The sequence below is a fragment of the Sarcophilus harrisii genome, chromosome 1 (genome assembly GCF_902635505.1).
Source record: "Sarcophilus harrisii chromosome 1, mSarHar1.11, whole genome shotgun sequence".
Classification (NCBI taxonomy): Eukaryota; Metazoa; Chordata; class Mammalia; order Dasyuromorphia; family Dasyuridae; genus Sarcophilus; species Sarcophilus harrisii.
This window is the reverse complement of record NC_045426.1, coordinates 685,401,240-685,424,540: the sequence shown is the minus strand read 5'-3', so window position 1 is coordinate 685,424,540 and position 23,301 is coordinate 685,401,240. Positions and strand designations below refer to the sequence as shown.

General features: G+C 48.9%; 1 protein-coding gene across 1 annotated transcript in view; it reads right to left on the bottom strand.

Annotated features, from left to right (window-relative positions):
- PITPNM2 (phosphatidylinositol transfer protein membrane associated 2) overlaps positions 1 to 23,301 on the bottom strand; it is a 252,399-nt gene that overhangs the window by 50,796 nt on the left and 178,302 nt on the right. The window contains exons 5-7 of the mRNA XM_031948474.1: positions 9,581 to 9,795; positions 8,277 to 8,398; positions 3,744 to 3,977 (exon numbers count right to left, since the gene is read on the bottom strand). Coding sequence (XP_031804334.1) covers positions 3,744 to 3,977; positions 8,277 to 8,398; positions 9,581 to 9,795 — 571 coding nt within the window. The remainder of the gene's footprint in view (positions 1 to 3,743; positions 3,978 to 8,276; positions 8,399 to 9,580; positions 9,796 to 23,301) is intronic.

The following is a 23,301-nucleotide window of genomic DNA, read 5'->3' as shown; positions in this document are numbered from 1 at the left end:
CTTTGCCCTTGCTTGGGTACCTTCCTCCCATCCCTGACACTTCTGCTTTCTTCCCCATCACAGACTGTAAGCCCCCTGAGGGTAGGGATTGCCTTTGCACACCCAGCACAAAAACTAATAATTTTTTATGATTATTGACCACAGACTAAGTGGCAAAGGGAAGCAAGGGGCTGGCGGGGGTTTGAAGATCAAATATGATCCTGCACTACATAATCATCATGTAAATGCTGGCAACTCATTATTGATTTCCAATGAACAAACAGAGGCTGAGAAAGGGGAAAGAGCTCAACTCCCCTTTGCTAATAAGAGGCAGCGCTCACAGGTACCACCGTATGGGATCATCTTGAATCCTCCTTTAGTTCCCTTTCTAGAGCCGAGAGGGACCTCAGAGAGCTTCTAGTCCAAATGGAGACTCAGATTTGCCCCGGGGCACAAAGGACAGGTACCAGGGAGTGAACTCGGGTCCTGAGCATCCAAATTCATGCCTCTTTTCACTGAGCTGTGCAGCAAGAATATTCTTGCCTGGAGGCTGGGGAATGGATGCTATGACCTTTAAGACTCAGTCCACTTCTAGCTGTCTTAAGCTGAAGACTGAATGATACATGTCTGCAGCCACCGTTCCATCTGGATTTGTGAGGAATCTCCTTTTCTCCAAGACACTATCGTCAGCAACCAGCCTCCTCGGAGTCCTTGGGCCTCAACCAGCCAGATTAGGGTATTCACACTTGAGCATTCAGTCAGTGATCAAACCAGGGATCACGAATCACCCCTTAAAAGCCCAACCTTGACCCCCTGGGAGCTGGTGGGATTATTTCATCTTTGGAAGCAAGTGCCCCCCTCCTCAGTCTGCTCTGTCCTGAAGCCTGGCACAGAGTGGGCACAAAGTGACTGCTTGTCAACCAACTGACTGGCAGGCTTATGGCTTAAGAGTTGGTAATTTACCTTCCTTGGTCTCCACTTCCATGGATACAGCCATTTCGGGGACAGCATCATTGAAATTTACCCTTGTCACTGCTTCGACCTGCTCCTGGTCTTGCCCTTGGGGCCCAGAGGACGAGACCAATCTCTCCTCAAACAATTCTTGTAATACTGGTCTCCGACCTAGGTCAAACACCCCCAGTTCCTTTGGACAACCCCTTCACCGTGTGGGCTGCGCTCCTCTGGAATACTCTAATTTATTCAAGTCCTTCCTAAAATGTAGCCCTTTTAATTGAATAAACACTCCAGCTTGTCCCATCACTCATAATGCAGCGGAGAGTTACGTGAGCTGTCTTGGCTGCTGCCTCTCACTGCTGACTTAGGCTCAGTAGAGCTGAGGGTCTGAAACCCCCAGATCTTCAGATGAATTGCCCCCCCAGTAACTCCCTCATCCTTTTTAGATTCAATTTTATTTCTACTTCTCCCCTTCCAAACACTCCCCTTCTCTCTCCTCCACTCATTGAGAAGGTAATAAAAAAGAAAACTCGTTACAAATGTGTATAATCATGCAAAACAAATATCTGCATTAGTTGTGTTCCAAAAAAAAGAAGAAAATGCTTCAATCTGCATTCTCATGCCTTTAGTTCTCTGCCTTTCTCCCTCAAATCTTATGCTTACAAATGAGATTTTTTTTGACTCCAAGAGTGACTTTTCATCAATAACAGATATGGAAAAAAAACAAAAACTAATACGGGGTCAAAGGGTTGTGGAGCAAGAAGTGACCTCAAAGGGCATCGGTCCAATCTTTTCTGCACCATTCATCCATCACCAATGTATGCGGTGGGCAGAGTCAAGATGGCAGCAATCCAGCTGAATTCTCCTAACGTTCCCCTCTAAACAGGTTTAAATAACACCTCAAGTCAGACTTTGAAGCGGCAGAGTCACAAAAGGCCGGGCTGAGATGCTCTGCTGGCCTGAGAGAATGAGGATGTTGGCAGGAGATGCCACCTGAGCGGGGACCTGTCCAGGACGCAGCACATGCAGTGCCAGGTCCAGTGCCAGCTCCAGATGTCGGCCTTGGAGGCAGCCGCCACAGTGGCAGCAGCTTTGGGAGCACTCGGCCTAGAGATGGCAATGGGTCGGACAACTGGCCAGATTACCAGATACAGCTGGCACTGACTGACAGCTCCATTGCCTGTAGTCGTTCTGGGCTGCAGCTCCAAGGCAGGAGGTATGCCAGCGTTGGTGGCTGCAGAGGGACTGGGGGCCTGGTAAAGACAAGAGTTCAGACTGGGCGAGCAGGGCCCATGTCTTCCCCGGATCCCGTCACCGGAGTGACAGATGCTGGCAGGGATGTGGGAAAATGGGCCCCCCAGTGCACTGTCGTGTGCTCTGTGAACTCTCCCTCTGGAGAACAATTAGAACTATGCCCAAAGGACTATTAATTGCAATACCAGTATTACTGTCAACTGTAAAACGAGTAATACCGCCACCAAGTTTGTATGCTAAAGAGATAAAAAAAGGGAAAAGGACCTAAATGCACCAAAAAATACTTATAGCGGCTCTCTGCAGTGGCAAAGGGTTGGGGATAAAGGGGGTGTCTGTCAATTGGGGAATGGCTGAAGAAGTTGTAGCAAGGGACTGTGATGGAATATTGTTGTGCCATAAGAAGTGACCAGGAAAACAGGTCAGAAAAACATGGTCAGACATCAATAAACTAAGACAAGGAACTGGCAAGTCATTCCGCCCAGTACAGCGATGATGTAATGATGACCAACTGTCAAAGACTTGGCTACTCCGATCAATACAGTGATCCAAGGCAATTCCAAAGGACTCGTAATGAAAAAAGGCTCTGCACCTCCAGGGAGAGAACTGAAGAGCTCTAAGTGCAAAGATAATCTTTCTCACTTTATCTGCTTTAAAAAAAAAAAACATGACTAATATGGAAATAGGTTCCTAATTGATAACACATACTAGGGAGTATGGGAGTGGGTGGGAAGGAGAGAATTTGAAACTCCAAATGAAAATAAGTAAATAAATGATGAGTTGTTTTAATTGAAGAAATAACCTCTGTATAGTCTGTACATTCTGCTAGCCTCTGGGAGGCACAAAGAGAAATAAAATATGGTTCCTGCCCTCAAGGAGATTACGGCCTAGTAAAAGAAATAATCCGTATCATAGAAATGCTCTGCAGAAACTTCCTGAGATACTTCATTAGCTACGTGATCCTGGGCAAGTCACTTTCCTCATCTGTATGAAAATAATTTCACTTTCTTTATAATTATCAGTGTAATTTTATATGTAAAATCCTTAATTCAATCTTGAGAACTTATTACTCAAGGCCTGTATATCCCCAAATGGGGTCATGATTGAAATCAATGATCAAGGGAAATAAACCCTATCACAGAATTGTTCTGAGGAAATCTGTCTCTAAATCTTAATTCATAACACTAATGGCTAATAATTATTTACACCACATTTCAAAGCTGGCCAAATGTTCTGTAGGCCTGATCATGTGCCTATTATGCTACAGATGGAGGATTTGACCCCACTTTGAGAAATGGTTGGGGATTCTCATCCTGGTAAGTCCAGCCTCCGCCTGAATACCTGCAGGTGTGGGAGTCATGGCCTATGGGGAAGAGGCCCAGTCTACAGCTCCGGGTCAGAAGCCATGGCTCACTTTGGAGGGATGTCTACCTCAGCCCTTGTAACAGCTGCCACTAGTCTCCACTGTGCCCTCTGGGATGAAGCAAGTATCCGGTGCCCCAGGGTACCTCCTGCCCCTTCCCTGTGCCCCCCACAAAGGGCGGGTTAGTAGCACTCACCAACATCGTGAATGAACCTCTCGATCTTGGACTGCATGCCCCAGTAGCGAAACTCCACCTTGCACAGCTTGTACGCACACATGATGGGCAAGTGAGTGGGGTGCCGGAGGCACTCCTCAATCCAGTCCTCGGACAACGGGCCTCTCTTCGTTTTGACCGATCGAAAGAGCCGGGGGTCCTCCTCCAACTTGTACTCGTTGGGAGGGATGGGGTCTTTGACGATATCGATAGGATCTGAGGGAAGGACACGAGAGTCACTTTTTAGGACAAAAGGCCACAACATGAGATCCCAGATCCAGAGCTCGAAGGGGACACTGGGCACCTGATGGGGGACCCCCTTCACTTGAGAGATAAGGAAATGGAGGCAAATAGGTTAAACTTTGCCAGGGTAGCACAGCTAGGAAATGTCTGAGGCAGGATCGGAAGCAAGGTCTTACTGACTGCAATTCAGCGCCCAAGCTGTGGTCTTACCCTGCCTGTCTCTCACTCTCACCCAAGTCCCTCCAGGCCAAGTTTGCAGGACTCTTCAGGTGGCCAACATGAATTTGGGATAGGAAAGGGAAGAGAGGGGGAGACATCTAGTTTCCTGACTAGATCATGGGATGTCTTGGTTAGAGGCAGCTTGGTGAAGCAGTGGGGAGAGCACTGGAGCCTGAAGACCAGATCAGACCTGGCTTCTGGCACTATGTGACCTTAAACAAGTCATGGACCCTCTCTGCCTCTGTTTTCTCATCTACAAAATGGGAATCTTAAAAAACTGGACAGCTAGGTGGCTCAATGGATGGGTCTGGGGTCAGGAAGACCATATTCAAATCTGACTAGATGTGTGACCCTGGGCAAGTCACCTCACCCTGTTTCCCTCAGTTTCCTCAGCTGAAAAATGAGCTGGAGAAGGAAATGGCAAATTGTTCCATTAAAACTATGCCAAAAATCCCCAAAGGGGTGATGAAGAATTGGACATGACTGAGTAACAACAAAAACAGGGGATAGTATTAGCTCCTACTTTTCAGGATTGTTGTAAGAATTAAGTGAGATTAATATTTGTAAAATGCATAACACTGTGCCTGGCACACTGAAGCAGCTTAATAAATCATCCTTTCCTTCCTTTCTTTCTTCCTTCTCTCTCTCCTTTCCTCCCTCCTCCTTGTTTCCTTCCTTCTTTTGTTCCTTTTTCCCCCTTCCCTCCCTCCTTTCCTTCCTTCCTCACTTTTCCTCCCTTCCTTCCTTCTTCCCCCTCTCTCTCCCTTCCTCTCTCCCTCCTTTCCTTCCATCTATACAGTATGGTCTTTCGGAGCAAAGGCAATATCTTGTATTTACTTTATATCTGCTTTACCATACACATTATTTGCCCCTAGTGTGAGCTCACTGAAGGCAGGGACTATTATGTAACACACAAATGCCTGTTATTATTTCTCTCTCTCTCTCTCATGAGATTCAGAGCGAGGATGGACCTGAGAGATCACCCAATCCATGCTTCCCAATTTGCAGATGAGAAAACTGAGGTCCAGGGATGTTAGGTCACATCCCCTGAGTTCCCGGAACCCAGGTCTCCGAGCCTTGCCCAAAAGGAGAAGTGGCCAGCACACACTGACGAGGCGCCTGCAAGGCGAGGTCCAGGCGCTGTGCCAGACCCAGCAAACCAGGGCTGAAGGGCCATCAGAAGCCATCCTGGCCAAGCCCCTCACTCCCCAAATCAGGAAGGACGCTGCCACTTCTCTCCTTTTCAGGAGGTTCCCGCCTGCTAACCCTGTAACCGCCTCAAAGTCCTGCCCCTTCCCACCTCTCCAGCCCCGCAGTCCCTCTGTCCTTTGGCCTTCAGAAGGCTTCCAGAATGTGGAAGGGCCTGTGGCCAAGGGGTCCGCCCCGGCCCTTCCTGGGAGGGTTCTCTGCGGCCCCTTTCCCGCTACCTCCCAGCAGGGCTCACATGCCTTTGGGCTCCTGGGACACCCGCCTGCTGACCCCCTGCCCCCCAGCCTGCAGAGGTAGAGGGGGAGTCTCTCTGCCCAGAACAAAGTGCCCCAGGGCCAGGCGGGCGGGGGGCACTGGACAGTGGAGTCTGGCTTGGAAGCCCAGCTGAGAGAGGCAAATGTCACCAGAAGAATCCAAGGCATGTTGGCCGGCCGTCACTGAGACTCCGTGGAGCCTTCCCTTCTGGGAGGGGAGACAGGCCCCTCCTGCTGTTCCCACAGCCAACAACCGGGCCGGGCGCTGTCTCTCTGCCAGGTGGCGCTCAGCCCCAACAGGAGCGACCTCGGCCTGATGCTTCACAGAGGAGGAGCTGGACCCAGATGCCACTGGCCCAAACCCAGACCTCTTGACTTCCAGTCCAGTCAGTACCCTTTCCATTACAGGGTTTCCTCCCGTAAGACTCAAAACTTGGGGGATGTGGAGGAAGAACACACAGAGTGAAGAGAAATAGTCTTCAAGATGTTCCTCATCTCCCACCTCTGTGCCTTTGCCCAGTGTCCTTGGGTCTGGAAAGTACTTGTTCCAGGCGGACAAAGTGGACAAAAGCCTGACCCAAAGACTCAAGGAGACCCGGATTCGAATTCCAGTCTGGGAACGTCACTCAACTCCTTGAGCCTCAGTTTCCTCATCTATGAAACACGGCTAATAATGGCATTTACCACCCAGGTGATGGGGATGTTCATTTACCACCCTTAAAGCCTTACAAAAATCAGAGCTTTTCAATTCCTAACTCCCTTCACAACCCAGGCCGGGGACCTCAGCAGTGACCAGTATAATGACAGATGGTACAGACTAGCAGACAAGAGCTGGCGAGACCTCGATTCAAATCCTCCTTTATTCTCTCAGTGCCTTCTTGCCATCTTTAAATTACTCTGTATTGCTTTGTATGTCTTTAGTTGTGTCTTATGTTGGACCTCTCTCCAGGAGAATGTAAACTCCTGAAAGGGTGTGGCTGTTTCCTCTTGGAGCAGCGGGCTAGCCCAGCGGACAGAGCATCCAAGACCAGAATACAAATCCTGCCTTACACACTTACTAGTTGTGTGAGCCTGGGCAAGTCACTTCACTTGTTTCCTCCTCTGTGAAATGGGAACAAATAATAGGACCTTTCTCTCAAGGTTGTTGTGAGGATTAAATGAGATAACAATTGTAAAGTGCTTATCCCACAGAGTAAGTGTGCTACGCAGATGTTACCTCGTTTTAAAATAAATTTTATGTATTTCTATTTAAATATATTTTTGTGTTTTACTTTTATTTAATTTTTCACTCAATGACGTGTAAACACATTTTTCTGACATTCTTTGAAAGAAATTCAGCGTTCCAAATGAGTTCCCTCCCTCATCTCTCCTCTTCTGGAGAAGGAAAGCAATTTGCCACAGCTTATACACGTGCAGCCATGCAGAACATTTCCATATTAGTCATGGCACAAAAGAAAATGGAGACTCAAGAAATCAAGAAGAATAAAAGAAAAAAAGCAGAGCTGGCTAGTATCCCGACAATTTATATGGGTAGAGAGGGTTGCTACATTTGTTTGCTTTCCTCCAACTTAGTTTTCCACAGGGCCTGGCTTGTAGCAGAAGCTTAGCAAATAACAGTGAATTAGGAAAAGACCCCATTAGCAGCCAGAGAGACAGCCACGGGTTCTGGATGGGACTGGGTAGGGCAGGCCCTGCCCACCAGAACAGTTTGCAGGGCAGGGATTCAGATTCGAGAGCCGGAGTAGGGATTATCAAAGACCAGTTTACAGCTTTATTGGGAAGGGGAGAGACGGCAACATGGTGTGGTGGACGGTTCTTTCTGACTTAATGTCGGAGCCTGGGTGGCCAGAGCTCTGGTCACAGTGTGCTATACAGATGTTAGCTCATTTTAAAATAAATTTTATGTATTTATATTTAAATATAAAGTATATAGAAAGGTTTCTGGGATGTAGGCCATAACTAAGGCTTTCTCCAAGCAAGGCAAAGTGAGAGAATATATATATATATATTTTTCTGAATTCCACCACCATCAGCATTAGTTGTAGTAGTAGTATTACTACTACTATTATAACAACAACCACTATTACTACTGCAATTATTGCTACTATTATTTCTACTACTAATACTACCATCACCACTACTACTAGTACTACTACTACTATTACCATTACTAGCACTATTACTACTAGGACTAGTACTACTATAACTACTACTATTACTATTACTACTACTAGCACTACTATTACTATTACTATTACTACTACTAGTACTACTAGTAGTACTAGCACTACTATTACTAGTACTACTAGTAGTACTAGCACTACTATTACTACTACTACTACTACTACTAGCACTACTATTAATAGTACTACTACTATTAACTACTACTACTACTACTACCACTACCACCACCACCACCACCACTACATAAGCTAAAAGTCCATTTATAAAACCCTTTTGCCCAATAAGTTGACGTATTTCTTTGGAGACCGACCTCTGGAGCCTCCCTCCCTCCCCAGATCTTGTCGGTTCCTTGGGTGAGGTGGGTAGGGAGGCAGGGGGTGCCCAGGACCAGGCAGGAAGTAGTTACCCAGTGTGGTCTGTCTCTTTTCCACAGGAGAGAGGTTGAACACGTTGGCACTGTCTCCTGCGTCGGGTTTATAAAAAGTTTCAATGTCAATGGAGAACTTCTCCACAAAAGGGCACGTGTACCTAGGGGAAAGAGAAAACAGCAGCCGGGGTGAGTGGGGAAGTCAGCAGGGGGGCTCCCGGCTCTCTGGGGGACAGACTGGGAGAGGCTGGGCCACAGTCCTGGGGAGGAGGGGCCGCTGGAGCGCAAGCTTGGGGTCTGCATCACCTCCCAGGAATGGAGGAGCAGGGGGCCAGCTGGCGCAGGAGCCCTGGAGTTGGGAGGACCTGAGTTCGAATCTGACCTTGGACATCTGACACTTACTAGCTGGGCAAGCCACTTAATCTAATGTCCCACAAATAGAACAGTAACTTAGCGATGGGCCCCCACCGTCCTTGGCTCTCCTCTGCTAGATGCGAGGGCAGCAGGAGTGACGGAGCCGGTGGAGGGGAGGGCCACAGGGAGGGAAGGAGAAGTTCCTCAGAACCGCAGCTGTGCCCTTTCCCAAGGTCCTGCCAACTACCTACAAACGAGCGGCCAGTGTGGCAGCAGAGCTAAGGAGGTGTTGGAGGGGACGGAGAGGAGGGGCTCCCGCTACCACGTTGCAGTGCCCATGAGCAAGGAGGGCTCTGGATCACAGATAGAGGCATGCGAGGGGACCCAAGAACCTGCTAATAAAAATTTTTAAAAATAATAATAGTAAAGAGCTAGCATTGTAGAGCACTTGGCACAAGCCCCTCTCTATGGTGGAAAGCTGGCTGTTCACAGACCTGGAAGCCCAACAGTCCCCTTCTTGGGATTGCTAATAACTCAGTCCCAGGCCAGCAAAGGAAGCTCGCTGGAAAGAGGTAGATCGCTCTGGGGAGACAAGGGCACCAGGATCTTAAACACAATTTTTTTTTTTTGGCTGAGGCAATTGGGGTTCAGTGACTTGCCCAGGGTCACACAGCCAGGAAGTGTTAAGTGTCTGAGGCCAGATTTGAACTCAGGTCCTCCCAACTTCAGGGCTGGGGCTCTACCCACTGTACCACTCAGCTGCCCCCCCAGGACCTACAATTCAGTGAGGGATTCTGCTTTGGGCCATCCAAGGGTCCAACTTAGTCATTCCCCTGCCTCTGTGCAGGACTCTCTTTCCCACACACTGAGCCCGTGTTGCCTGGAGAACCAAGGCTGGCTGACGGACCAGCCATCTCTGCCCATGGCGGCAGTCACTGGTCAGCCAAGTTGGGGGGGAAGGAAGGGCCTCTCGCCTCACGCGCACGCACCTTGTCCTGGTGTAGGGGTAAGCGTTCCAGGATTCCTCTTCCACCCGCAGGGCCGCCTTGGGCAGGATCGAGCGGAACCAGCTGGGGATGTGCATCCCGATGTGGTACACCTTGTGCGTGTACTGGCCGGCGCCGCCCGGCCCGTCGGTGTACGGCCGGTTCTCCAGGATCTCCACGCCGCTGCCTTCCCCGCATGTCTCCTCCCGGCTCTTTTTCTGCAGAGACACACAGGTGAGTGTCGACACGTGACTCCCGGCCGAGGGCTCCCGGGGGCCTTGAGAGGCCTGTAAGTGGCCGCTGCTTCCTGGCAGAGTGGCGCTGCTCGCACTGGGAAGTCAAGTGGGTTCTCAAGTGGCACGCTCATCAACACGCTGCACACGTCAGCGCGGGCCGGGCCGGGGGCGCGAGTGCCAAGTGTGAGCCCACAAGGCCACAGGCTTCAGGGCTGGAAAGGGCTTTGAGGCTGCAGGGACCAAGTCCTAACTAAACCACGGGGTGACTGTGGCCTTGGGGGAAGCAAGAGATGCAGTTAAGGACCCCCTCCAAAACCATGCAGCCCCTTATTTTAAGAGGAGGAAGCTGAGGTCTGAGGAAATGAGCCGAATTGGCCGGGGGTTAGGGGGACAGCCAGGTGGAGAGAGCAGCAGCCCTGGGACAGTCCCTTAGTCCTGACTGCCTCCACCACCACAAAAAGCATCACTGGAGGCCCGGGAGCCCAGGAAAGCCAATAAGCCCTGAGTCATCGCCTGCCCCGTGCCAAGTGCTGGCTGAGTGTGGGGACAAGTATGAGCAGCGGTTTTTCCTGCTGAATCACCCTGCCCAGCGGACGCCTGCCATCCATCCTGCCTGGGTGCCCCCTCCCCCCTGCCGGGGTCCAAACCCCGCTGCCTGTGAGGACGGCGACTGCTGCTCTGCGCTGGGGGCCCCAGGGACGGTGCTGAGTCACCACAAACTGCTGCGTGACTGGGACGAGCCGGGGACGGGCGTCTTCGTCACACCTGAAGGGCCTGGCCGCAGGAGCCCCAGCTAGGAGGTCACGGACGCGGGGGGAGGGGAGGGCGGCCATACCCAGATCCTCTGTTTGGGGCCAAAAGCGGAGTAAGGGCCGGACGCCACCCACTAAGCAGGGCTGCTGGGAGGCCAAAAAGTGCTGTCACCTTCAAAGCCCCGGGGCCCGGTCGGCTACTTCCAGTAGCCAAAATGAAGGGCAGGGAGCTTTGGGGGGGCAGGGGCACGGGAAGGGACAAGACGCCCAGTCACAGGCCTAGGAGCACTTGAGAAAGCAGGAATTCTGTGGCCAGCTCAGGGCTGTTGGGAACAGAGACTTTCATTCTTCTCTAAAAAGCATCTATTTGGCTCTGGAGTCAAGCAGGAACTGAGTTCAAATGTGACCTCAAACACTTAACACACGAGCCGTGTGTGACCCCAACAGCCTCACCAAAAAATAACTAATTAGTCTTTCACTTAAAAGAAAGCATGCATATGATCCATCCGTACGTGCAAGAGTGCACAGGCACCAGACATGAGGGACCCGCAGCTAGTCACTCGTCTCAGGAGCACTTCTCTCCGAATCTCCGTGAATTTTCCCTGGGACTTGTTGTCATTCAGTCACGTCACTCCCCTCCAACCCTTCGCGACCCCATTCAGGGTCATCTTGGCAGAGAACTGCAATGATTTGCCATTTCCTTCCCCAGCTCATTTTACAGATGGAGAAACTGAGGAAAACAGGGTGAAACGACTTGCTCAGGCTCACCCAGATAAGTGTCTGAGCAAATTTGAACTCAGGAGTTTCTGATTCTAAGCCTAGCACTCTATGCACTATAGGCCACCTGGCTGCCCACTGGCACATAGTAGGTGCTTTATAAACAGCTTGCTGCTTGGTTGACTAGAAAGATAAGATTAGGACACTAACAGCTTATACAGCACCTTAAAGCCTGCAAAGTGTTTACAACATACACGAGGGCCTCAGGTACAATAATCCTCTACGGTTGGTATGATAACCCCATTTTACAGGTCGGGAAGAGAGGCTCAGGGAGGGTAAGGGGAGGCATTGGAAGTGCATTTCAAACCCGGGTCTTTAGGATTTCCAATTCAGTGCCTGTCCAGAGAGAAGCCTTTAATGTCCTCCAGGGAGCTTACGAAGGACATGGCCCAGCATTCCCACCCCAAGAAGTTTTGATATTATAGAATGCCTTACATCTAATTAGAGAGATCATCTCTTACTGTCCTGCAGAAGATCTGGGGGTCTTAAATGGCCCATAAGCTCTGCAGGTAGCTTAATGCAGGCTCTTGGGTCACAATAAGGGCACAGCTTCCAGGAACAAGGAGAGTCCCCCTGCACTGGTCAGACCTCATCTGGAACATCTGTTCAGTTCTGGGCACCACCATTTAAGAAGAAACTTGATAGACTGGTCCTTTTTTAATTTTTGTCATATGGAAAGCAGAAAAGAAGCCTGAGATAGTGAGCATGGAGAAGCCCCCAGGTTAAGGCAACTAAGCCTTTTCTTTTTCTGGCGAGACAATCTGAATTAAGTGCTTAGAGTCACAAAGCTCTTAAGTGTCTGGGGCTGGATTTGAACTCAGGTCTTCCCGACTCCAGGGCTGGTGCTCTATCCACTTAGCTGCCCCAACTAAGCATTTCTGAAGCTTGCTACCCCATTAGACTGTAAGTTCCTCAAGGCCAAGACCTGTCTTTGCCTTTATGTGTATGCCCAGTATTTAGCACAGAGCATGACACATAGTAGGTGCTTAATAAATGCTTATTAACTGACAGACTATCTTCTATTATATTGGGCTTGCTGCTGACAGTGCAGTCTTCAACTCTGTCTTATGGAGACGGGATAAAACTTGCCTCGTTTGGCCCTAGAGGGAACATCAAGGATCAATGCGGGTGGGAAGGACAGGGGAGGACAAGGAGTCCAACTGAGGCCCCATGTAGGGGGAAAGGTCTTAATCCAAACTGCCCCAAAGAGGCGTGGGCTACTTTGGGAGGAAGCAAGGGCTTTCCTGCCCCAGAGAGACAGAGACAGAGACACACAGAGAAACAAAGAGACACAGAGAGAGATAGAAAGAGACACAGAGAGAGCCAGAAAGGGACAAAGAGAGACAGAGACACACAGAGAAACAAAGAGAGACAGAGACATAGAGAGAGAGAGACAGAGACATAGAGAGAGAGACAGAGACACAGAGAGAGGCAGAAAGGGACAAAGAGAGAGAGACACAGAGAAACAAAGACAGAGACACAGAGAGATAGAAAGAGACACAGAGAGAGGCAGAAAGGGACAAAGAGAGAGAGACACACAGAGAAACAAAGAGACACAGAGACACAGAGAGAGACAGAAAGAGACACAGAGACAGACACACACAGAGACAGAAAGGGACACAGAAAGACACAGAGACAGACACAGATAGACAGAAAGAGACAAAGAAAGGCAGAGACAGAGAGATAGAGACATAGAGAGACAGACACACAGAGACAGAAAGAGACAGAGACACAGAAAGGGACATAGAGACAGAGACACAGAGAGCCAGAAAGAGACATAGACAGAAAGACACAGAGAAAGAGAAAGACACATTCAGAGATATACAGATAAACAAAGAGACACAGAGACACACACAGAGAGACAAAGAGACATAGAAACAGAAACACACACACACAGACAGACAGAAAGATAGAGACAGAAAGGGACACAGAGAGATAGAGACATACAGAGAGACAAAGAAACACAGAGAGAGATAGAGACAGAAAGAGAGACACACACAGAGAAAGCCAGAGGGGAAGAGAACCAGGACAGATTCCTGGAGGGCATCTATAGTTAGTGGGGAGCTGACCCAGCAGAGGAGCCTGAGAAGGAGCAGATGTCTCTCCCCAAGGCTTTGCAGAGAGCACGAAGAATGTGGGCTTGGCCTTCACACCAGCCCGGGGGGAGCTGGCTAAAATATTATGGAATGTGGGAGTCAGCGGTCAGGAGTCACTGGGACTGCTCCCAGAGAGCGGGGCCCAGACTGGACCTGGACCCGGACCCAGACCTGGACCCGGACGCGGACCCGGACCCAGACCCAGACCCAGCTGCATACAGCAGGAGCCAGCACCGGGGGCCACCTCCTGGAATTTCTTTGTGGGGCTCAGCCCGTGCCAGGGCTAGCCCAGCCTCTTCCCAGCCCGTCCCAGCCCCTCTGGCCCATCTCTGGGAGCCATGTTTGGGATGCTTATTGCTCGCTTCTCACTAGTACAGCCGATGACGCGCTTCCCTCCAGCTCAAGTAATAGCATTAAATCACTTGGTGGGGGGAGGTGGGAGGAAGCTGAGAGCACAGATGCCCTGAGATTAGCAAGAATGCCAGGTACTTAAAGGCTTCTATTAAAACAAATCTCCTGGCACTGGAGCATAAACACAGGGCGGACATATGACCCCCCGGCAGCAATTAGGGAATTAATAATCTAGCTCCATTTGTCACAAGCTAAGACAGTGGGTGGGGCTCCTAGAAGCAGCTGAAAGGACCCCCCCACTCATTCCCTGCTTCAGGAAGGGGCTGCAAGAAGGTTGAGATCCTTTCCCTTCCCTGAAGAGGTCTCTCTGGAAGACGGTGAAATGGGAATCTGCCTGGGGAAAGCGGCCCAGGTGAAAGGCTGCTGGGATTATGGTCAATCTCTGGGACAGCTTGAGAAAATGGTTCAAGATGCCCACAGGAGAGCCAAGATGTATGTCTGAGAGGCAGAGGCAGCTGGGTGGCACAGTGGCTAGAGCACTGACCCCAGGGTTGGGAGAAAATTAGTTCAAATCTGGCCTTAGCCACTAGCTGTAGGACACTGGATAAGCCATTTAAATCTGAATTGCCTTCCCCCTCAAAAAAAAAAAAAAAAAGAATAAGGAAGGGAGAAGGAGGAAGGGGGGGAAGAGAGAGAAAGAGAGAGAGAGAGAGGAGGAGGAGGAGGGAGAGAGAAGGAGGAGGGAGGGGAGGAGAAAGAGAGAGAGGAAAAGAGAGAAGAGAGAGAAAGAGGAGAGAAAGAGGGGAAAGAGGAGAGAGAGAGAGAAAGAAGAGGGAGGGAGGGAGAGAGAGAGAGAGGAGGAGGGAAGGAGAGAGAAGGAGAAGGAGGGAGGGGGGGAGAAAGAGAGAGAGGAAAAGAGAGAAGAGAGAGAAAGAGGAGAGAAAGAGGGGGAAAGAGGAGAGAGAGAGAGGGAGGGAAGGAGAGAGAGAGAGAGAGAGAGAGAGAGAGAGAGAGAGCGAGCGCCTCATCTGCCAAATCTGTAAAATGAGGGGCCTGGATAAAATCAATATGGAAATCTTGATGATTTGACAGTCGAGCAGTGATTTGGGTGGAAGGAGCAAGAAAGGATGGATGGCCTTCAAGACAACATATGGGAGACAAGGGAGACAAAGGAGAAGCCCATTTGCGGAGGCTTTCGATGGCTTCTCCTACCTTTCCAGTTTTAATTCATGTTATTATGCCCCTTCACAAACTCTCAATTCCAGCCAAAGTGGCCACCCCTCCATCTGTCTGCCACCCTGGAGGCTTTGCCTAGGTCTTCCCTTCCGAATGGAGGGCAGCTCCCTCAGCACCTACACCTTGCAAAGGCCTCAGTACCTCTGATAGCAAGTGCTAAAGGCCTCCCTCTCTTGAAACTATTTGAGGGGAAGTACAGTGCAGTAGGGAGAAGAAAGAAGTGGATTTGAATCCCACCCAGGAGACACTAAAATAGCATTAATTCCACTTTGACCGTATCCAACATATTGTCAAGTCAAGTCGTAAGTTTTTTTTTAAGTCGTCAGATTTCAGGAATATTGTAAAACTACTTCCTCCTGTCACCTGATTTTGGGGGAAAGTCTTGATCTCTACCAATAAGAAATAAATCAACTTAATCCTTACACTCTGGGTTTTCTTTTGTTTTTTACTCCCTTCAATCTATAGTAACAGGCCATTGTGTTTACTGAGAGCCCTGGACACTGGCTGTTCTGCAATTGCATACCTTGCTAAACAAATTAGTGTCCGGACGCAATTACTTGTTGTCTTTATTCTACCCTAAAAATTATGGCTACGAAGGGATTAAAACCACAAGTCTCAATGCTACAGTTAATCATACCTTCGCAATAGGGACACCCTCCCTACAATAGAACAGACCTATCGTCTGGTAAGATTTCTACCTGAAGGACCGTCCATTCCTGGACTTTCATGTCTTTCCCCATTATATCTACCGGGGTCCTCAAATTTTTTAAATAGGGGGCCAGTTCACTGTTCCTCAGACTGTTGGAGGGCCGAACTATAGTAAAAACAAAAACTTTGTTTTGTGGGCCTTTAAATAAAGAAACTTCATAGCCCTGGGTGAGGGGGATAAATGTCCTCAGCTGCCGCATCTGGCCCATGGGGTGTAGTTTGAGGACCCCTGATAGAAGGTCCTTCCTTAGAGGTACCATAGATAATGGCTTTAGTTAGCTGATGGATATCCTCTTGTGCAAGTTCTTATGGGTCTGGGAACAGGGGAAACTTCTCATTCAGATGGAAAGACAAAGGCTAGGGCTCTGAGGGGAGGGGATGGAGAGAAGGAAAGGGAAGACCCTGGTTCTCTTAAGAAACCACTTTCTAGGGAAAAATCAGATAAGAGGAAGGGAACTCCTCCCATCTCTCCCAAGTTTTCAACAACATCAAACAGGGACTTTCATGGGCTTTTGGATTAAACTTTCAAAGGCAAAACAAGTCAAAAAACTTTGCCAGCAAACGCTCCTATGCCTCTTTGTTGTACTGACTGTGTTTTGTATCTTGGCAAATCAAACTAACTTATTCCCGTGGCCTGAACAGTTTCAGAAAAAAGCGTGTGGAAAGTGAAAACTTTCCTGAGGGAAGACTGTGTCTGCCTGTTTGTCTCTGGTCAAGTTGGGGAGACAAAGCAGAGAAACAGAGACGAAGAGGAATCTTTGTTCCCAGTCTGCAGAGATTTAAGGCATTATAAAGTAATTAAGACCTAAATTTGTGACTGAAATACATTTTCTCTACTGCAAATTTCCAAATAGAGGTTTGAAAATTTCCATAAATACCAAAATGTTCAGTGAGTTTAGACTTTAAGGAAAAAATAAGAATAAAATTCTGTGGAAGTTACATGGAAACAGTGCTTAGACCTTTGATCACTCTTTCTCTAGATGACAGATTCATTGTTTTAGTGCAAAGAAGGAAGGTGATTGTGCTAATTAGAGAAAAGGAAAAAATGGATTTGCAGTTTAAATCTAAAATTGCCTATTATTAACTCTTTCTTGATATGAAAAGAGAAAAGCTCGCTTAAATCAGGGAGCAACTTAAAAGGAAATGGAATTTAATTTGGAAGACTGTGTCACACTATTTCTTCTGTGTATGACATAATAAAATTTAATTGCTTAGGCAAACTAGAAACAAAGCCAACAAAAAGTATTGGAATAAACCGTGTGTTTGTAAGCTTTTAAGAACTCTAAAGGCAACAGTACTGAAATTAATTAGCATTGTCATAGAAACTTAAGCAAAATTGTAAAAGGAAAATTCAGTGGAGTAAAGAACTGTGAGATATGATTGGGAAATAAAGACTACAGGCATTAAAAGAGAAGTGTTGGATCAAAATACAGAAGGAAAAAAGAAAGGGGCAGTTTTGAAGGACTTTCATCAAAGTGCAATGGAGGGATATAAAAACAAAGGAAAGAAAGAAGTTTAAGCAGGGAGGGATAAAAGGAAATGGGTAGAGGCAGCTAGGTGGCCCAGTGGATAGAACAGCAGCCCTGAAGTCAGGAGGATCTGAGTTCAAATATGGCCTCAGACACACTTCCCAGCTGTGTGACCCTGGGGAAGTCACTTAACCCCAATTGCCTTAGTTTAAAAAAGAAAATGTACAGGTCTGACTACTTGGCCTCCAAGGGGACTTCTTGTCTTCCAACGTTTGGAACAGTATCAGGCACACAGCAAGCACTTAATAAATGCTTTTTCTAGCTGAGTCTCTGAATCTCTGACCTCGGTATCTTCGGACCCGAGTTTCCCTCCCCATTTGGCCACTTAAGGCCCGGGTCACCTCAGGCAAGCTCCTGAACCTCTCTTTGTACCCGTGAGAATTGATGGCGCTGGACAAGCTATGGTCCCCTGAGCCTAATGGGCATTCACTACTGTGACGGATGCTTCTTCCTGATCGCCTTCCCGGCCGCGGCCTCCATCGGGACGGGACTCCAAGCCTGCAGCTGCCCTGGCCAGATGGAATCGTCTCTATGGCCCACACCCAGGCCTTTCCCTCCCAGCCTCCTCCCCTCCCCCTGCATCCTTCTCCCTCCCCAATCTCGCCCCCACCCCCTCCGGGGCGCCCCCTCCACAGCCCCATCCGACACAACACGCATCAGCCTGTTGGGCCCTGCCGAGCTGGGGCATGAGTCAGCCTCGGGCGGTGGGAGCCGCTCCTTCTCCCTCATTAGGTCTGACATCTCATTCGTTACAAGCAGGAAGCACTCGGCACCAGAGAGAGGCACGGCCGCTCCCCAGCGGGATGGAGGCCTCCCACACTCAGCGGGCCACCTTGTTCCCCTTCCCCCACCACGTCCCCTTCCTCCAGGATGCAGCTGATCCAAGCGCCTTCCAGCTGCTCCCCTCACCTACTCCAGGGCTACACGGACCTATGATTGCCTAATTACACACCTCAAGGTGTTAATTAGTTTGATCCTGGAGAGAATTCTGACTGTGTGACCTTGAGCAGGACCTGGCTGAGCTTCGCCTTCCCCGCCCCCCTCCCTGCCCGAGACCCTTTCCATCTTTGCTCTCTTGTGCTCAGGAGGGAGGCGGGGGCAGGGGAAGGCTGAGGAGCAGCTTGGGGGCAGGCAGCTCTTAGGGTCGGGGGCAGCGCAAGGTGGAGACACCCGTGGGGTCCTCCCAGAACAACGAGGCAATTTCGAGAGGGGGCTGGAAGTGCGGCTTAATTGGCCCAGGAGTTCTCCAGCTGGTCCGGGGCACGGAGGCTGGGCACCTGGGGCTTGGAGCGGTGGGAAGGATCATGGGTAAAGCTGTCAGCACGGAGGGGTCTGATGGGAAACCTGAGGTCCCAGCTACAGCAGATGCTGCACTCTAGAATGTGGGAGCCAGGCGGGCCTGGGGGGGGCCGGAGCCGGGAGGGCCGGAGCCTGGAGCCCAGCTTCCCCCCAATTCCTTTAGGGAAAAGTGTGTGTGCAAGGGGGCAGCGGAGGCTGCATCACAGGGGCTGCCCTGCCTCCAAAGGGCGGTCTCACAGTTCTGGATGATATCCTTGACCCAGTTAACAGAAGCCCTATTTTGTACTTATTGATGACCTTATGGAAAAAAAAGGAGACATCTTCTCCTGCCAAAGTAGGGACCCGATGGGCAGCTGAGCTCCAGATGAGAGACAAGAGGGAAGTCTTGCTAGGTTCCCCCCCTTCTGGAGAAAGCCCCCTCCCCCACTTCGCTTGGGTCCCTTATTCCCAAGAGGTTCCGGTTTCTGCTTCTCATGTTATAGATACCGGGGACTTTAAGCTACAGCATATGTTTCCATGGCAACGTGACGGCATCAGTAATTGAATGGGTTTAAGCGGAGGCCATCCCCGGTCAGCTTCCCATGGAGCAGGTGTGAGAGTGCACATGCACGTGCACACTCACACCCTCTCAGGCCTCGGGGTGGTCCTGCCCCGGGTCCTCCCAGGCCCTCTCCCCCAGGAAAAGCCATATCCTCTGAGTGGAGCACAGAGAGTCCTGATCGATGCCATCCAGTCCCAGAGCGAGGACACAGGGTCAGAAAAATGGGGGCATGTTCTGTGGCAAGCAGGGGGCCCAGGGGCTGCAAAGGTGTCTCTCCCCCCAGACTAGAATTAGGGTCATCATGGGATCTCACGACTAAAGCTGCGGTCACCTAGAGAGGTCATCTAATCCTCCGCCCTTCTTGTCCAAATGAGGTTCAGAGATTAGGATTAGGGGGTCACAGATTTAAAGAGATCAGTGGGGCCCGCCCTTTCATTTTACAGATGAGTAAACTGAGACCCAGAGACACAGAGTGATTTGCTCAGATAGGAAATGGGAGAGCCAGGATGGGAGCCCCCGATTCTTCCTCTATCCCTCTTCTGACTAGACCATACAATTTAAGTTAGCTGTGGGAACCATGGACAAGCTTCTTCCTCATTACTGTTTTCTCATCTGCAGCTGGGTGGTACAGCAGATAGAGGGTTGAGGCTGGAGTCAGGGAGATCTGAGTTCGAATCTGGCCTCAGACACTCACTAGTTCAGGTTCCTCATCTGTAAAATGGAAATGATAATAACAGCCCCTCCCTCCCAGATTGTAGTGAGGGTCAAATGAGACACTTGTATGTAGTAAGCTGTTATTATCTATGAAATAGGAAGGCTGTGATCATACCAAGATATTACTGACAGAAGCCCTTTGGGCTGTAGCCCCAAAATGGAAAACAAAGAGGATCCCCCCACTGATGGGAGAAATGGGATGCGGATGTAATTATTATGTAATATAAAAAATTATGAGGGAGTCAGAGAACCATGAGAGGAGTTATATGAACAGATGCAGTGATTCAGAGAAGCCAGCACGGATAAAAAATGAACAAAAGCAACCAAACTTGGACTAATTACAATGAAAAAAATCTAGTTAACGGCATTAAGAGGTAGAAGCAATCACAGGGTCCAACAACCTCTTTTTGCTCAAGATCCACAAGGAGCCAGGAGTCCAAAGTCCCCAATGAGGGGAGGGACACCCCCAATCTTGAGATTTTTTTTCCCATTATTCCTCCATGTCTTCCTTAGGTAGAAATGATTCTGAAGCACAGATGATGAAAGAGATTTCTCTACTCTCTGCAGAAAGGTAACACACATTCATTTTTTAAAGTGAAAGCTCCTTTCAAATTCTTGGGTTCAGTTTAAGATTTCAGCAGGCATCCCCTCAGGGTGTCAGCCAGGCCCTGGATGGGGAAGGGGATGGGGCCCTAATAAGGAAGGACTGAGGCAGTCAAAGGGCCCAGCTCTCTCTATGGGTTGGACAGCTAGGAGATGGGGCAGTGGCTGAGTCAGGATGAACAACCAGGCCCCTCCTAGGGAGCAGGACATAGGCAGAGAATCCAAAGGCCCAGTCCCTAGAGAAAGGAGATCAACTGAAGGTGAGCGCTCTCTCTCTCTCTCTCTCTCTCTCTCTGTCTCTCCCTTTCTCTCTGTCTGTCTGTCTCTCTCTGTTTGTCTCTGTCTCTCTGTCTCTGTTTCTCTCTCTCTCTCTTCCCCTTCCTTCCTTTCTTGCCTTTCTTTCTTTCTTTCTTTTTTACCTAATACTAGTTTTTTTTTCAATTACACATAAGTTTTTGAGATTTTGAGCTCCAAGTGTTTTTTCCTCTCTCCCTTCCCTCCCTAAGACAGCAAACAAACTGATACTGGTTATACATGTCCAATCGTGTTAAACATATTTCCAAGAATCAGAACAAAAGGGAAGAATAGGGTGATATTTCTAATAGTGATGATAAGGATTATTAAGGACAACATGGATGGGATTATGTCCATAAATCACTTTAAGCTTTTCTCCTGACAGAGGGCCCAGACCATGGAAAATCTATCTAGGCTTCTAAACCCGCTCCCCCCTCCCCGTTCCATTTCCCTCACTGATGAAGGTCACTGTTGGACGGAGCAGCAGCTTGGGCCAAGCCTCTGGAGACAGTCACATCACCAGCAAAATCCACCCAAGCTGGTCAGCCAGAGGTGGCCAAATTCCCTGGGACTCTTGTCTGTGGGGATCTGGCTCCTGCCCAGCACCAGGGGCAGGGATCCCTGCCCAGCAGTCCCAGCTCTGCATGGGCCAAAGGGATGAGAGGGCATTGGGAAACAGCCTTTGCACAGCTATTACCCACCTGCCATTTTTAGGCGCCAGAAATTAGAAAAAGGTTACTCTAAAAGTTGGAGTCTCCGCAGAGACGTGGGAAACACTCCAAGAGGAGGCTCATGGCTAACATGTGAGCCGGGAGTAGGGCGGAGGTGGAAACGGGTTTGTCCTTAGCCAAGAGGGAGTGTTCCCCCGCACCTGCAAGGACAGAAACTCCCCCACCAGCCTTTGTTTACAAGGGGAGTCAGGGGCTGTATGAAAAGTGAAGCCAAGAAAACTACTGACTTTTGACTTTGTGACCCACTTCCACATCAGTTATTATCAACAATACTGACTGACTGAGAAACAGAGTGAAGGATTTAGTCAGGAAAATCTGGGTTCAAATCCTACCTTGTGTCACTGATTTTCTCTGCGAAATGAGGGGCCTGGAGTAGACAGATGGCTTCAAAGGCCCCTTAGAGCCCAGATTTATGTTCATATAAAATGAGGCTTCCAGTCTTCCTCTGCCTTCAAACACCTCAGAACGGACATGATGACTGAGAGGGATCAGTCTCTACCTTTAAGGAGCTAACATTCCAGAGCTGGGAGGAAATGCAGCAGAACTCACAGATAAGGAAATGCAAAATGAGACAAAAGTCATTTCAAAGACAGAATGTCTTTGAAAAGGTTGAACAGGGCTGGGCCCCAAGAAGGCAGCTCTTTTTTGAGTTGTCCCTGCATGAAGCTGCTTGTAGTGCCTTCTTTGCACTTACCTTTATTATTCCCTTTAGAGCAGTAGGTGGTACAGTACAGGCTGCACCAAGTCTGGAGTCAGGAAGGAATTCAGGAAGACCTGAATTCAAATCCAGCCTCAGACACTAGCTATGTAACTGAATTCCATTTGCCTCAGTTTCCTCATCTGTCAAATGAGCTGGAGAAGGCAATGGCCAACCCCTGCAAAATCTTTCCCAAGAAAACCCCAAATGGGGTCATGAAGAATCAGATCCAACTAAACAACATCCCCCTCACTATCACAGCTACTTATATTTGAGCCTTCTTCCCTTCCCCATTAAAATGGCATCTCCCTGAGGGCAGGACTGATATTCTACCTACTCAGAATGTAGTCCCTGCTTGGATAGATGTGGATTTGAAATCATCTGGACAAGGCTAGACTTCCGAAAGCTCAGCAACTGGGAGAAGTGATTCCCTAGAGATTATCCAGTGAGTAACCTTGGTCGGGAGCTGGAGCTGAATCTACCCAAGACTGGGAACTCCGAGTTCCAGGTGCTAGAGGCCGAGTCCCAGAGGACGCATCAAAGCACAGCTTCCCCGGTTCTGAGGCTTTTGATGAAATAGAAATGGATGAGGAGGCATGATTCAGTCAGAGAGGCTAAAGAGACCAGCCAACGCCGAAACATCAGAAATGAATGGAGATCCTGATTAAGCTGTAAATGTACACTACAGATGAAGTGAAAATATCCCAGAACGGTAAGATTGCCCTTATTCTTCCTCCATCCTCACCTCCTCCCTTTCTCCCTACTCTTTTTATTTCTTAATTTTTTCTTAATTTCTCTAGTAAATTTTATTTATTTTTAATACACATTGCTTTATGAATAATGTTGGGAGAGAAAAATCAGAGCAAAAGGGAAAAAAACAGGAAAGAGAAAAAGCAAAAACAAAAAAGAAATGAATAGAACATGTTTTGATTTACATTCAGTCTCCTTAGTTCTTTTTTCTGGATAAAGATGCATTTTCCATCCAAAGTCTATTGGGATTGCTGTAGATCACTGAACCACCGAGAAAAACCAAGCCTTTCATAGTCGATCATCACATATTCTTACTATTATTGTGTACTGGTTCTGGTTCTGCTTGTTTCACTCAGCATCAGTTCTTGTAAATCTTTCCAGGCCTTTCTAAAATTAGCCTTTTCATCATT